Consider the following 13736-nt stretch of genomic DNA (forward strand, 5'->3'; position numbering starts at 1 on the left):
GTACAGATTTTTGTATGTCAGTCATGCCTCAATGAAATGGTTTAAAAAAGAGAGAGATGATGCTTAGAGAAATTTTATAGACATCATAGCCTTGTTTAATTTATGGAGAATTATTAACTATGAAGCTTATCACATCATATAGACTTAAGAGTTAGCATGTAAATGCGTAATAGTGTGTTGTACATTGTTGTTTCTTACTTTAATGGAGAACTGTACAGTGTTTTATTAATGGGCCATGTATTCTGAACCATAAGTGAGAATACATGATCTAATACATGGTTTCACAATGGAACAGAATATTGTTCGACAGTGTTTTAGATAGAAGGTCTGTTTACTAATAATGATTACCTATGACCTCAAATCGATCATCAATAGATTTTACTCAGACACTTTTTCCAGTGAACAGCAACCAACTTGTTGTTGTAAACTTCAGATAGCAAAAGGGTATGACAAGCATGCAAAATGTTTTTCATTTACCTGGCACATGGCAGACATTCAATAAATGTTTCCCTTTCCTCTGTGTGTATCTGTCATCCATGATACCATTTCTGTATAGCTGGTATGCTGGTAGTGCTTTAGGAGAATCTGAGCCATCTGTACTTTGGGAGGCATATTAAGATATTTCAGGGGTCACATTTTGACTAATTCTCATCCTTCAACCTCAGCTCAAATGCAATTTCTCTTCAGATAGGCTTTCTGTCTGACCAATCTGTATGCAAAGAGTTCTCCCAGTTACTTTCTTTTACATTATGCTGTTTATTTCCTCCATAGGTCTTATAACAAATCCATAATCATTTTGTTTATTTGATTACTTGTTAATTATTTAAATGTGATCTAGGTATGGCCTTCCCTAACAACTTTATCTAAAATGATCTGCACACACACGTGAACACACAAAAACTCTTACTCCCTGTCATTTTTCCTTGCTTTATTTTTCTCCTTCACGTTTACTACTTTCTAACATACTATGTATTTTACTAGCTCTTCTTGTTTATTGCCTGATTTCCCTACTAGAATCAGTTTTCCTTGTGGGCAGAGATTTTGCCTGTTCCAGTCACTGTTCTATACTTAACATTTAGGACAGTACCTGTGTCATGGCAGGCGCTCGATAAATATTTATTGAATGAATGAACTGATAGCTATAATGAGAATATAAGTTTCATGAGAACAGGAATTCCACTTTCCTTGTTTATGACAATTTATATAGTAGTACAATGCCTGCTTCATAATAAGAGCTCAGAAAATACTTGTTTAGTGAATGAGTCAGAAGAATGATCTGGAGAAGAGATGGTGGGGAGAGGACCTTTGTGAACACCATGTGGCTGTGTATTTGAAGAATTGAGAGAATGCCTTTGCGGCTGAAGGTCTCAGCAAGCACCACATAAACGAGATAGGAAAACAGAGTAGGAACCAAATCTGACTGCACTTGATAGGCCACGTTAAGAATTCTAGGTTTTTATCTTAAGAGCAATGGGAAACTATTGAAAGGTTTATAATGAATGAGACCAAGAGTGATTATTGAAGTACAGAAGATCACAGAATTTCCAAGACACATTGTGTCATAGGAAACAAATATAATTTTGTAATCTGGGAAAACCATATTGGAAAATTGAATACTTTTGTAACATGATCTATGTCCTCCTCGTTCCCCTTTTCTCTTCCCCTCTGAACACACCTTACACGGAGAGTAACTGAAGCAATTCTACCACTGATGATACTCCGTGGTAGCAATGCCCTTGCTTTTCTAGGTAAATGTAAATTTATCCTTTTCATAGTGGAGGGTACTGCACCATAATTCTCAGGTGAAATGAATAGAGGTGTTTAAATGTAGAAGTGTATGGGCTCCATAATTTCGACTTTAACACTGCAGAATACCAGTGTATTGTGGTGGAAACAGAACATACAAGAAAAAAATATGGCATAACTTTGTGAACTTGAAGACTTTTGATTAATGTTGAATCTTTCCAGGTGAAATGTATTTGTGTCAAGGGCTTTATTTTATTTACAGATCATCAAACTTTTTAATGTTTTCTACGTTCTTCAATTAAGTGACTAATGACAGAATATATAAGTGGTCAAATATATACATTTGTTCCATACTTCAGGTCTTGAGAGATTTTTAGGATCTAATATTAGAAATGAAAGGTCAAAGGGAACATATGTTTATATATAAAATTATATTTATTAATTTATAGTAAAAAAATACAGCTTCCCAGTTTATATTTAGTCAACTCTACTGAATTCTGAAAATTTTATCAACTAATGAAATCTACCCAATTAGTTCAATTTATTATCAAACAATTGTTTGGTAAGCACGCAATTAAAATACGAGACAGTATTTTTATTAGCATGTTAATGAACAACTTTAATAAGAATGCCATCAAGCTATATCTGCGGGAAGTATAGCTCTTTTGCAGTCAGGGTAACCTGCTAGAGATAAGATCGTTGAGTTCTCTCAGTAGTTTATCTTCCTCCTGCAGAGTGCTTTATAAAGACTGACATATTTTGTCTCTCAGATGCTAGTTTTTAATGTTTTCATGCTTACCCCCCTTTGTTTACTATTTTATCACTACCAATTAGCTGAGTCAAGTCATTATTGCTTCTTATTGAGAATCATTCCAATAAAAAGACTTGATTAGTCTTTTTTAGGGTATCGTTAGCATCTACACTTTTTTTTTTTTTAAGAGATGCAGATAACTTGGGAGAGGATAAGAGTGAAATACTTAGAAGTACATATAAGGAAAGTTTAAAGAAATTGAGTTTGAGTGGCCTGTAAAAAAGAAAGCTAAATGTTGGCCTCAAACCATCTTCAGGCTTTAGAACATTTGTTATAGTTTAATTGCTGGTAACAAATTGTTCTCTTTCCCTACCAAGAGCATAAAAAAACACAGTGGCCTTAATTTTTACAGCTGGAAGGTTGTAGATTAGGTAGTAGGAAGAATTTCAAACTATTAAACATTGGAATTTTGCACTGAGAGAGATTGTAGAATCACTTTGCTTGAAGATTTTAAGGTGGTATAAATATTCTACAGTGTGGTCTGATATAGGCTTAGGGAATAAAAGGCTTGGAATTTTTTTAGCACCTCAGTATTCTTTTGGATTCCAAATATGTGTGTTTATCAAGCACATACTTGACAAAACGTTGACTTTATTTTTATTTTCCCTGAAATTTCAAGCCAAAATTATAGGTTCATAGTCACTTGCATCTTTAAAGATCAGTAATTTTTACTCTGGGTTTGCTTCTTAGGGATTTATATTTTTAAAACCATCTAATATTCTTTTTAACTTCTTCCAATTGATGATTATTTCATCTTATTTTTATATTAGTTTTCTGTTTATTTATATATAACAAAAACATGTGTATATACGTACTTTTGTGTGTGTGTGTGTGCCTTTCTAAGATCTCTTGCACTTAAATTACTCACATCACAGAATTAACCTATTTAAAGGTGAAATAAGGGTATATTATTCTCTCTCTTCAGATGGCCAGTAAACACCTGGAGCAAGGCCACAGGGTCACCATATGTTGGTTTTCAATTTTCCTTTGTGTGATATAATGATAAGTAACTTTTATAATCATTGATGCTCCTTCTTGACCTCTTCAGGACTCTGCTCTCCCCCTTGGTCGTCAGGATCCTTTATTGCAAACAGCTGTTGAGAGATGTTACTGATAGGGTAATGAGGACAAAGAGAGGTTTCATATCCAGAGCCAAGGACCCAAAATGGCATAGGGTTTAGGGTTTCTCAAGGGCAGAAAATTTGTGTGTATCTCTTTTATGGTCTTTAAGTGGTTAAAATAAAAATAAAAAAGAACACTATCTACGTTAAAGATGCCATTTTTTTCTCCATATACTGTTTTACTTCCTTAATGATATAATAATTATAAAATCATCTTGCACTTCTATGATATCCTTTTCCCCTTAAGTAAACTGCTAATTTAAATTTTCCCAGGTACATCAAAGAACTTTTCTTCCCATTTTAAGATATCATTTAACAGCTATAGATGCTTGAAAAGGATGGAAATATTAGAAACGATAATTCCAATTTCTTTTATTGTTCTGAAAGGATCTTTGACTATAAAATAATCAGTTATTCTATTCTGAAGAAAGGAGCCCTAGTTCAGTTCTTTACAAAGTTGTTTTCTGAATATCAGGCAAATTATTTTACATTCGATAATTACTTTAAAACTCCACTCTCTATACATGCTTTTATTATGATTTATATTTTTATTGTTAATATTTGCAAACTGTGCTTCATCTGAAAAATTAAATAGACTAGAAATCTGGAAGTTGATTTTAAAATTTTAAATAAGTAGGAATATTTTAAATATGAGTATGCTTACACAGTAGTTGACAGTGTCCCCTGAAAAAGTGTTAGTTCCTTTTTTTTCTTCCCTGCCTACATTACTTCTAAGAGGTCAGGAAGTATATGCTAGAGATTTTCCAGTGATGGGAAATTCAGTTTCATTTCATCATTGTTCAGCTCTTTCAGGGGATATTTTTATACATTGAACTGAAATCTACCGCCTCTTAGCTTTTTTATTAAACTTTCTTTTTTTCCAGTTTTATTGAGAAATAATAGTCATACATCACTGTGTAAGTTTAAGGTGTACAACATGATGGTTTGATCTATCTGTGCTGTGAAATGGTTACCACAATACGTTTAGGTAATATTTAGCAGCTCATATAGATACAGTAAATAGGAAAGAAAAATAATTCTCCCTGTGATGAATACTCTTAGGATATACCCATTGGTTGAACTGACTTCTCTTCTAAGTTGGCATGTATATTTTGTCTCTAATCCTTTATATAATTGGATTTTTAAAGTATAGGAAAAGGGTTTCAGTTTCAAAACCATGACGAACAGCAAACACAATTACTCCTCCAGATATGAAAATAGAAAATGCTAGATAAATAAAATTAACAAAACAATTAAGTATCATTTATTTAGCTACAGCATGTATTTCTGTGATGAGAAGAGACATAGATATAATTTTGAAAGATTGTGAAATGATGCCAGCATAATGCATAAGTCTCGTTGTTCATATATGATTGTTTACGAATGCATTAATGATGTAAAGGTATCAGACAAGCTTTCTCAGAAAGAGAAAATCTATCACACTGTATAAAGACTTATAGAAACAATTGAAAGTCCTATAGAAGGTTCTTTATTGGAATAGTGGGTAGCTTACTGACTTCATTTTCAATCTTTTGAGGTTATGAAGGCAGATAAAAAAATCTGTGAAGATACATCCGTTTGTGTTATTTTATTTTAAGTTGATTGATCAAGAAGCTATTGCCTGAATCTAATTTTTAATTTTTACAAAGTGGTCTCTGTTGGATGCAGGTACCCTCAAAGACCTACATCTCTTAAGAAGGAAGCATCACAAGCCACAGGGTTAAGGTCACCAAGGAGCCACTGATTGGGATGCTGAGAAAAAAATGCCAGCAGAGATGTAACTGTGCAACCATTTAATTAGTTCTGTTGATGTTTTTGTTTTTTTTCGGGCTATAAAGTTAAACATAGTTTTTCAGTGGTCTGCTCCCACTCTTATTCTTACCCCCCCATAAGCCCTGTTTTTTTTCATATGATTTTGCAGAATGCAGGGTTTTCACAGAATGCATTTATCTCCTTACAGCAGAAAGTTTCTATATATCCGAATCGAAAAAGGGAGGTAGAGGTAGGCCAGAAGTGAAGGGTTTTAGTTCAAATGGTAGCTGGTGAGCTGATGTTGCCCATGCGGGAATAGGAGACATCGCATTGGCCGTGCACTGAGAAACTGGAACTGAGACACTTTTGTAAAGTCACAACATTAGAAAGATCATCTCTACTGTGAAGAAAGAACTAAATGGAAGTGACAAGTAAGCTTGTCTGCCCTTTACTCTGGGTGGGGAGAAATAGCTCCCATGAGAAATTGAAGCCCTAAACTTGTGCCTCACATAAGAACAGAGTAAGACTTTATACAGTCTACATACATGGTCCTCACAAAATAAATCAACATGAAAACTGACTCAGTTAAACGTTGGAGTGTATGATAGAGTGTATGATGAGCCTACACTTCTACCACTCAGGAAGGTACAGGATACTCAAAGAAAAAACAATATTGATTGAAGGTAAGTTTGAATACAAAACAACAAACAAAATGAGGAAACAATCCACCATGAAGTCAACAAGCAGAGGATTAGCACCCCAAGAGAAAAAGATATGGAAAATATGAAAAGAAATCAAGAGAGACATGGTGGTTAGAACGAGAAGGTCCAATATAAATTGAACAGGAGTTCCAGAAGAAAGGGAAGATGTACATTAAAAGAGATAACAACTAATAATTTTTCAGACTCAAAGAAAGATACGAATTCTCAAAGCATGAATCCCAAGTATAAATGAAAAGAACACTTAGGCAAAGTGGTGAAACTGCACTAAAACAGACAAAGAGAACTCTTGAAAGCAACTATAAAGACTTTCTCACAAAGAAACTTCAATTAGACTGACAGGTGACTTTTCATCAGCCTTCATAAAGTTTCCAGATGACAATGAACTTAATACCTTCAAATTCTGAGGTAAGATTAAATATTAGCCTGGAATTCTATATTCAATTAAAATATCATTTTAAAAATGAGGACAAAGTAAATATATTTTCAGAAAACTAAGAACAAGAGTCCCTTTGCTAAATTAACTACTAAAGGATGTATGTCAAGAAGAAATTGAATTGAGAAGATAGTGGTGGGATACAAGAAGTGGGATACACTGGTTATTAAAGGCATTGATTGGTAAACACATAGGTGCATCTAAACATATATCGATGATCAAGTTTTGGGCAATGAATGGTTTACAAACTTTTAGATTTTTGTAGGCAAGGAAAATTTCTCTCCAAAAATTAGTGTATCAACACAGGACTGCCAATTTTTAATTTTACCAAGGAGAAAACATTTTGTAAATGCTGCCATAAGCAAACACACCCTCCCCTAAAGAATCTTACAGTCTACTGTAACACTTAAAAAGTAAAAAGAACAGGAGTTCCTAACTAATCGCAGTCCATTAAAATATAACATTTAGTTTCCTGAAAAACCTAACCACGTGGACATCTTTCTTCTAATTTTGTCACAGAATATTAAAAACTTGATCACAGAGCAGTAGCATTCCATGGCATTTGGGCTATGTGTCTCATTATACTTTACCTTCTCCCTGGTTCCCATAAATTCTATGTGACAGTATTTTTTCCAAACACTAACATAATGCCTGGTGTACTATTGAGTAGCTGCTCAACAAATATTCTTGAATGAATGGGAAATAATGCCATTACTTTTGTTTTACCAGGCGATTCTAATTGGTTAGAAGTCGATCCCATGAAATTAAGAGATTCCATTTCTAATTTTCAGCATCATGTGACAGAAATTTCCCTTAGTGGAGATTGTAGGTAACTTGTCTCTCCTTACTTAGACTCAAAGACAAGCACAAAGATCCAAATTTCTCCTAGAGAGTCTTCCCAAAATGAATTGTAGGATTAGAGAAGACAATTAATTGCCCTAACACATATGCAATGATTTATTAGTACCTAGAGGTCCTGAGACTAATCCTAATAAATCTTAACTCCTCCTATAAAGAATCACGGGTGTGTGAAAGATAAGTATGATTTTCTAGAGCGAAGCAGGTGGGTAGACAAATCATTAATCCCTCTCACTAACTATACTTCATCACCTTATATATTTTATTTAGAGAAATCAATCCACCTATTAGGATGGTTGTTACACAAATTCCTCAAGAGGCAACACATTTTAGCTTGCATTTAACTTGATTAGAGCTTGGCACCTACCGTAGGGTGCTCATTTAACAACTGATAATACATGTGCAATTGAAACTGACACACCCATGCAAATGGGTCATCCATGATCTGGGATCCAGCGGTTTTGAGAAAGAAGGGTATTTCTGAAAGTAAAGTTCTTCTCAGCTTCTTTCAGGAAGTGTACCTCTTGCTTTCTTGGTATGAAATGAAATTTTCTTGGGTTTTATCTTTCAAGAGAGTTTTTTCCTCTTGGGAAATCTTAATTGGGATATCAAAATGTTTATTATCTGAATTGATATATGTTAGATGAGAGATCAATTTGAAAACTCTTCAGAGCCTTCTCCAAGACTAGTTTAACATCTTGGGAGATTTTCCCATACATATAAGCAGATTTCCGGTGCCATACTTTACACAGTGAGAAGTTAAAGACATAGCAAAATTTGAATCCATAGAAACCTGCTAAGGTAATAAAATCCCGTGAAAATTGGGAATCTACATTAGAAAATGTGTCATTCTCTAAAAGATAAAATGCCTCACTCAGAGGGTTCTATTGTGAATTTTGAGATTAAAGTTTTGGAAAAAAATACCTCGAGCACTTGCTTTTGGGAAGAGATTTTCAAGGCCCTTTTGGAAAACAGAGTTTCTGTAACTTGACTAAATAGTATGTTTTTCCTTTCAATGATAGAATTTTCATTGCATAGTTCTATCTAAAGTAAATGTTAAGCTTTAATTCTGTCTAAAGTAATATTTAGGCCTAATAAAAAAGTCATTAAAGATCAGGAGTATGGTCCAGGAATATGGATACATTTTTATCTCTTAATACATTGTTCTAGCAATGCTTCTCTGTTTTTCTGAACACATTTTTCTTTGAATGTGGGTATTTTTGATACATGGGAACAATATTTTAAGATACTAAAATGTTAGTCCTACTGCTTTTTAAATATCAAACTAAATGAATATATTTAGGAACGTATTAAGAAACATCTCTTATAGAAAAGGAAAAATAAAGTAGTGTAAATAACCTGTCTTAAAACAGAAATGGAAGCTTTGAAAGAAAGTAGAATTTGAAATAAATCGGATTATAAGAACAGGAAGTTTTATTTCTTTTTGTAAATTTAATTTTATATATTTTTTATATTAGTTTCAGGTGTACAAAACAACATAGTGATTAGACATTTACACCCCTCACAAAGTGATAACCGCCCCCCCAACTCTATTACCCCTCTGACATCGTATACAGCTGTTACAATTCCATTGACTATATTCCCTCTGCTGTACTTTACATCCCATGAACATGTATACTATGTACTATATACTATAGTTACATAGTCAACTATATAGTTATAATTGGCATTCAATATTATTCTACTTCAGCTTCAGGTGTACAGTGCAATGGTCAGGCATCTACACAATCTATGAAGTGATCCCCCCAATAAGTCCACCCATCTGATACCCTACATAATCTTTACAACATTATTGATTATATTCCCCATACTGTACTTCACATCCCCTTGGCTATTTTGTGACTACAAATCCCTTCACCTTCTCCCCCATCTCCCAACCCCCCTCCCATCTAGCAACCATCAGTTTTTTTCTCTGTATCTGAGTCTACTATTTCTTGTTTTGTTTGCTCATTTACTTTGTTTATTAGATTACACATAAAAGTGAGATCATACAGTATTTTTCTTTCTCAGTCTGACATATTTCACTTAGCATAGTACGTATTCAATAGGCCCATCTATGTCGTTGCAGATGGTAAGATTTCATTCTTTATGACTAAGTAATACTCCATTGTATAAATGTACCAATTTCTTTATCCAATCGTCTGTTGATGGGCATTTTGGTTGTTTGCATATCTTGGCTATTGTGAATAGTGCTGTAATAAATATAAGGGTGCATACATATTTTTCAAATTAGTGTTTTGGATTTTTTTTGATAAATAGGAGTGGAATTGCTGGGTCATAAGGTAGCTCTATTTTTAATTTTTTGACGAACCTCCATACTGTTTTTCATAGTTGCTGCACCAACCTGCAATCACACCAACAGTGCACAAGCGTTCCCTTTTCTCCACATCCTCACCAACACTTGTTGTTTGTTGATTTATTGATGATAGCCTTGCTGACAGGAGTGAGGTGGTATCTCATTGTAGTTTTACTTTGCATTTTTCTAATGATTAGTGATGTTGAGCATCTTTTCATATGCCTGTTGGCCATTTGTATGTCATCTTTAGAGAAATGTCTCTTCATGTCCTCTGCCCACTTTTAAATTGGGTTGTTTGTATTTTTGGTGTCAGGAAGTTTTATCTTTATATTGTGATTGACAGTACATGTTGTTGTTTTTTTCTAATGTTTTAACTCTCGCCTAATCCAATAGTTCTCCAAATGGAGTTTAAAGCAGATAAATAACGTAAAATGGACTTTAAAGTAGATGAAGTAGATAATTTTTTTAAAGTTTTTTTAAAAGTCTAATAGAAATTATGTGTCTCATTCTCTGCCTGGTGAGAGAGTAGGAGGAGTAGGGGTCCTAAAGAAAGGCCCAAAGAGATCCCTTTAATTTGCTATTCTCTGTGGGGCATTTCCATTTGTAGGAATGTTTGACTAAATTCAGTATTTTACCATGTTGTTTCTGAATTGTGTTAATGTGACATAAGTTATTTTTTAATTTAATTGAGATATCAATTGATGAATAATATTATATTATTTCAGGTGTACAACATAATGATTCAACATTTACATATATTGTGAAATGATCACCACAACAAATCTAGTTAACATTCATCACCATACAGGGTTACAGAAATTTTTTTCCTTGTAATATGTGACATAGTTCTTATAGTTATGTTCTGAGAGTTTAAAGATCAGTTGGAGAATAATAGCAATAGAATTGAACGTTATATATAAATTTATCTTTGCATCCCAGATTAATATGTTTTATACTAAGTGGTCCTAGTTTAAATTAAAATCTTGTAATATTACTAATGATGCTAGCTGGTGATCCTATAAAAAGTGAAACTGAAAATTTTGAGTATTTCTTTAAAGTAAGCTTTTTTTCTTTTTTCTTTTTGGCTGTTATTTCAAACACTTTAGTCAAGGATATGTTGGACAGCTTATTTTAAAATTTGATAATGCATGAACAAAGTGAGGTATTTTATATTGCCAATATTAGAATAAATGTTGTAAGTCTCCCACGTTGAAGTAGGATAATGAGAAATCATAGTGAAGAAGATAAGACAACTCCAAACAACATCTGAGATAGGTCAACTGTGAAAGTGGCACATAAATAGCAGCATTTGTTTAAAACCAAATTTCCTTTTTATGACAGTGGGCTATGTTGATGCACTGCAAATAAAATTGCTAGATTTTTCTTTAGTCATCTTTGAATTTTACAAAATTACTCGCTGCCCATTCCTATGGTCTCTTTTTTCTTCTTCCAATGGTCCTTATTTGAAAATTACAGTAGATCTAGGAAGTCATCTACCAGGCAACACTCCGTTAGTAATTGGTAAGTTTTGTGTTATTGTATATTCTTGAGAGTGATAAACATATATTTCCTTTTTACACATTCATTCTTTTTCTCTACTTGTCTTCATTAATGAAATTTCTGCACATTATTTTTAAAAGATCTTAATCAATATTAAAATCTAAGATATACTTTCCCCACTAAAGTAAGAGTTATAAAGACAAATGGTTAAATGATTCTGCAAAATGGGTAAGCCACCTTCCATCAGAGCCTTCTCCAAAATCCTCATCTTCAGTGCTTCGGCACCAGCAAGAGACAAGTAATACTGAGTGACTGTGGGTATATTTTATGGAAGAGTGGACATGATTTTAGTCTTTACTTCTGATCAACTTGCTTTTGCCTTCTTTCCTAGGAAGTGTGTAGAGAGCTCTGGTGTCTCAGCAAAAGCAACCGCTGTGTCACCAACAGTATTCCAGCAGCTGAGGGAACACTCTGTCAAACTGGGAATATTGAAAAGGGGGTAAGCTCAAAAGAATTATTAGCTACTTGATAAATTTCTGGTGTTGCTACTCAACAAGTAGGAAATCATGCATACTAATTAAAATGTACTTGAGAAAATAATAAATTCCTAGTCTAATGAGTTAATTGTCATATCTTGATATCTGGAAATATGCATTGTTTAGGAAATTACAGTAACTCTTTTTTGGGTCAGTTTCACCTTTCTGTATGTATGTGTGTATTATATTTGTACAGAAAATGTCTAACAACAATCTTACATAATATAGTCTGCTTAGTCATATGTCTTTTTTTCTGATAAATAATTCCCAAGAAAATTATGTGACCCAGAAATATTTTATACCTGTAGTCTAATTAGAGTCACTTTTAAATTGCAGTATGGAAGGGCTAATAATGGAAGAATAATTAAACAATTTATTGAGCATAGGAATTAGAGCTAAATGATTTTAGTTTCATCAGTCTCATTTTCAAGAATATCATTATTAAAAATTGTTGAAACAGATAGGAATAGTTTATGCTATTCCTGAAGTTCTTTAAGAATTGCTATATATGTGAATTCTAGAATTTATTGCTGTGTACTGAATTTACAATAACTACTACTGTCATCTGTTCCCAGTTCTGACTTCTTCCATGTTAGCTGGGCTAGTTTCAACAAAGATTACACTGAATTTCAGCTTGCAATCTGATGTTTAAATAAAAAGAATGAAAGCTTTTGGGCAGCTGTCACAGTTTATTAATCCTTGCTGACGGCTTCATTCAAGACCCATGACCTAGTGCCATGTTGATGGCTTTTCCATGCTGAGTTTGGAAATGTTGGTAAATTATGCTAAATGTATGAATTGATAGGGTCATTTTTAAAGGATTAAGGATCTTTTTTTGAAACTATGTAAGTAGCCAATAAAAATACAGAGACCTTCACACACTACCAAAAATTCCTTCTTTTTTTTTTTCTCCGAAGTAATAGAAAATATTAGGAACCACATTCTTGAAACAACAGTCTGGGTTTATTTTGGAACCAACAATTCTTGTCAACGACAAGTAGCAATTTAAATCAATCTGTACTTAGAAGAAATACACAACTGTAAGGAGGGAAATTCATAGTGAGAATCTGCTTCTTTTTTTGCCATTGATTGATTATCATTCTTGTAATCTAGTCCATTGGCTACAGTTTCTGTTTGCTTGCAATAATACTGTCACGAGGCCTGATGGCTCCTTTTATTTTACTTTATGTTTTCACCTAAAGCATACAATTTTATTCTTTTAAATACCTCTGAGTTCTCCTAAAGCAATCTATAAATTACATAATCACTCCAAGTAAGTAAATCACGAGTAGTGGCTATCTGAGAAGACATAGCCCTACCCCACCAATTATTTACATGATAAACACATATTTAATATCTTATCATTTATGCTTAATTACAGGACCCTCAAATGGCATATTTTATAACTATGTGCATATATGTGATGGTGATCATATATTTCTTGAAAATTACAGACAATTTTGAGTGATATTTAGAAGACACTCTCAATAATAGTGAACAGTATTGAATTTCAATTTAGATAAACAAATGGAAGGGAAATATAATTCTTCTAAGCATAAATAAGAATAAACACAGACAAGAGAAAGTGAATAAAACAGGCCAAAATATATTTGATTTCTAAAGATTTATATTTTTAATTTAAATCAATAGTTGTCAACTTTTTGATCCTTAACTCTTGTTTTTCAAATGAAATCTACATAATTCTGATATATGTATATATAATTTTTTAAAACTTTTTATTAATAAATAAAAAGTGTATTTTTCCAGGGCCCATCAGCTCCAAGTCAAGTAATTGTTTTCAATCTAGTTGTGGAGGGTGCAGCTCACACTGGCTATTTTTTAAAATGGAAATGCTCTGGTTAAAAGAACCCCTTGCCTGCCTCCTTACCCTGTCTTTGGACCCTTGTCTCCTTCTGACATACCTTAACAGAACACCTGGA

The 13736-nt window shown here is 33.2% G+C and overlaps 1 protein-coding gene across 1 annotated transcript in view; it reads left to right on the forward strand.

Moving 5' to 3' along the window:
• The window catches only part of ADAMTS6 (ADAM metallopeptidase with thrombospondin type 1 motif 6), a 263654-nt gene that overhangs the window by 150627 nt on the left and 99291 nt on the right, over positions 1-13736 (forward strand). Inside the window, exon 12 of the mRNA XM_081054061.1 lies at positions 11652-11759. Within this exon, the coding sequence (XP_080910187.1) occupies positions 11652-11759 (108 nt within the window). The remainder of the gene's footprint in view (positions 1-11651; positions 11760-13736) is intronic.

The sequence above is a fragment of the Rhinolophus hipposideros genome, assembly GCF_964194185.1.
Source record: "Rhinolophus hipposideros genome assembly, chromosome: 7".
NCBI classification, from domain to species: Eukaryota; Metazoa; Chordata; class Mammalia; order Chiroptera; family Rhinolophidae; genus Rhinolophus; species Rhinolophus hipposideros.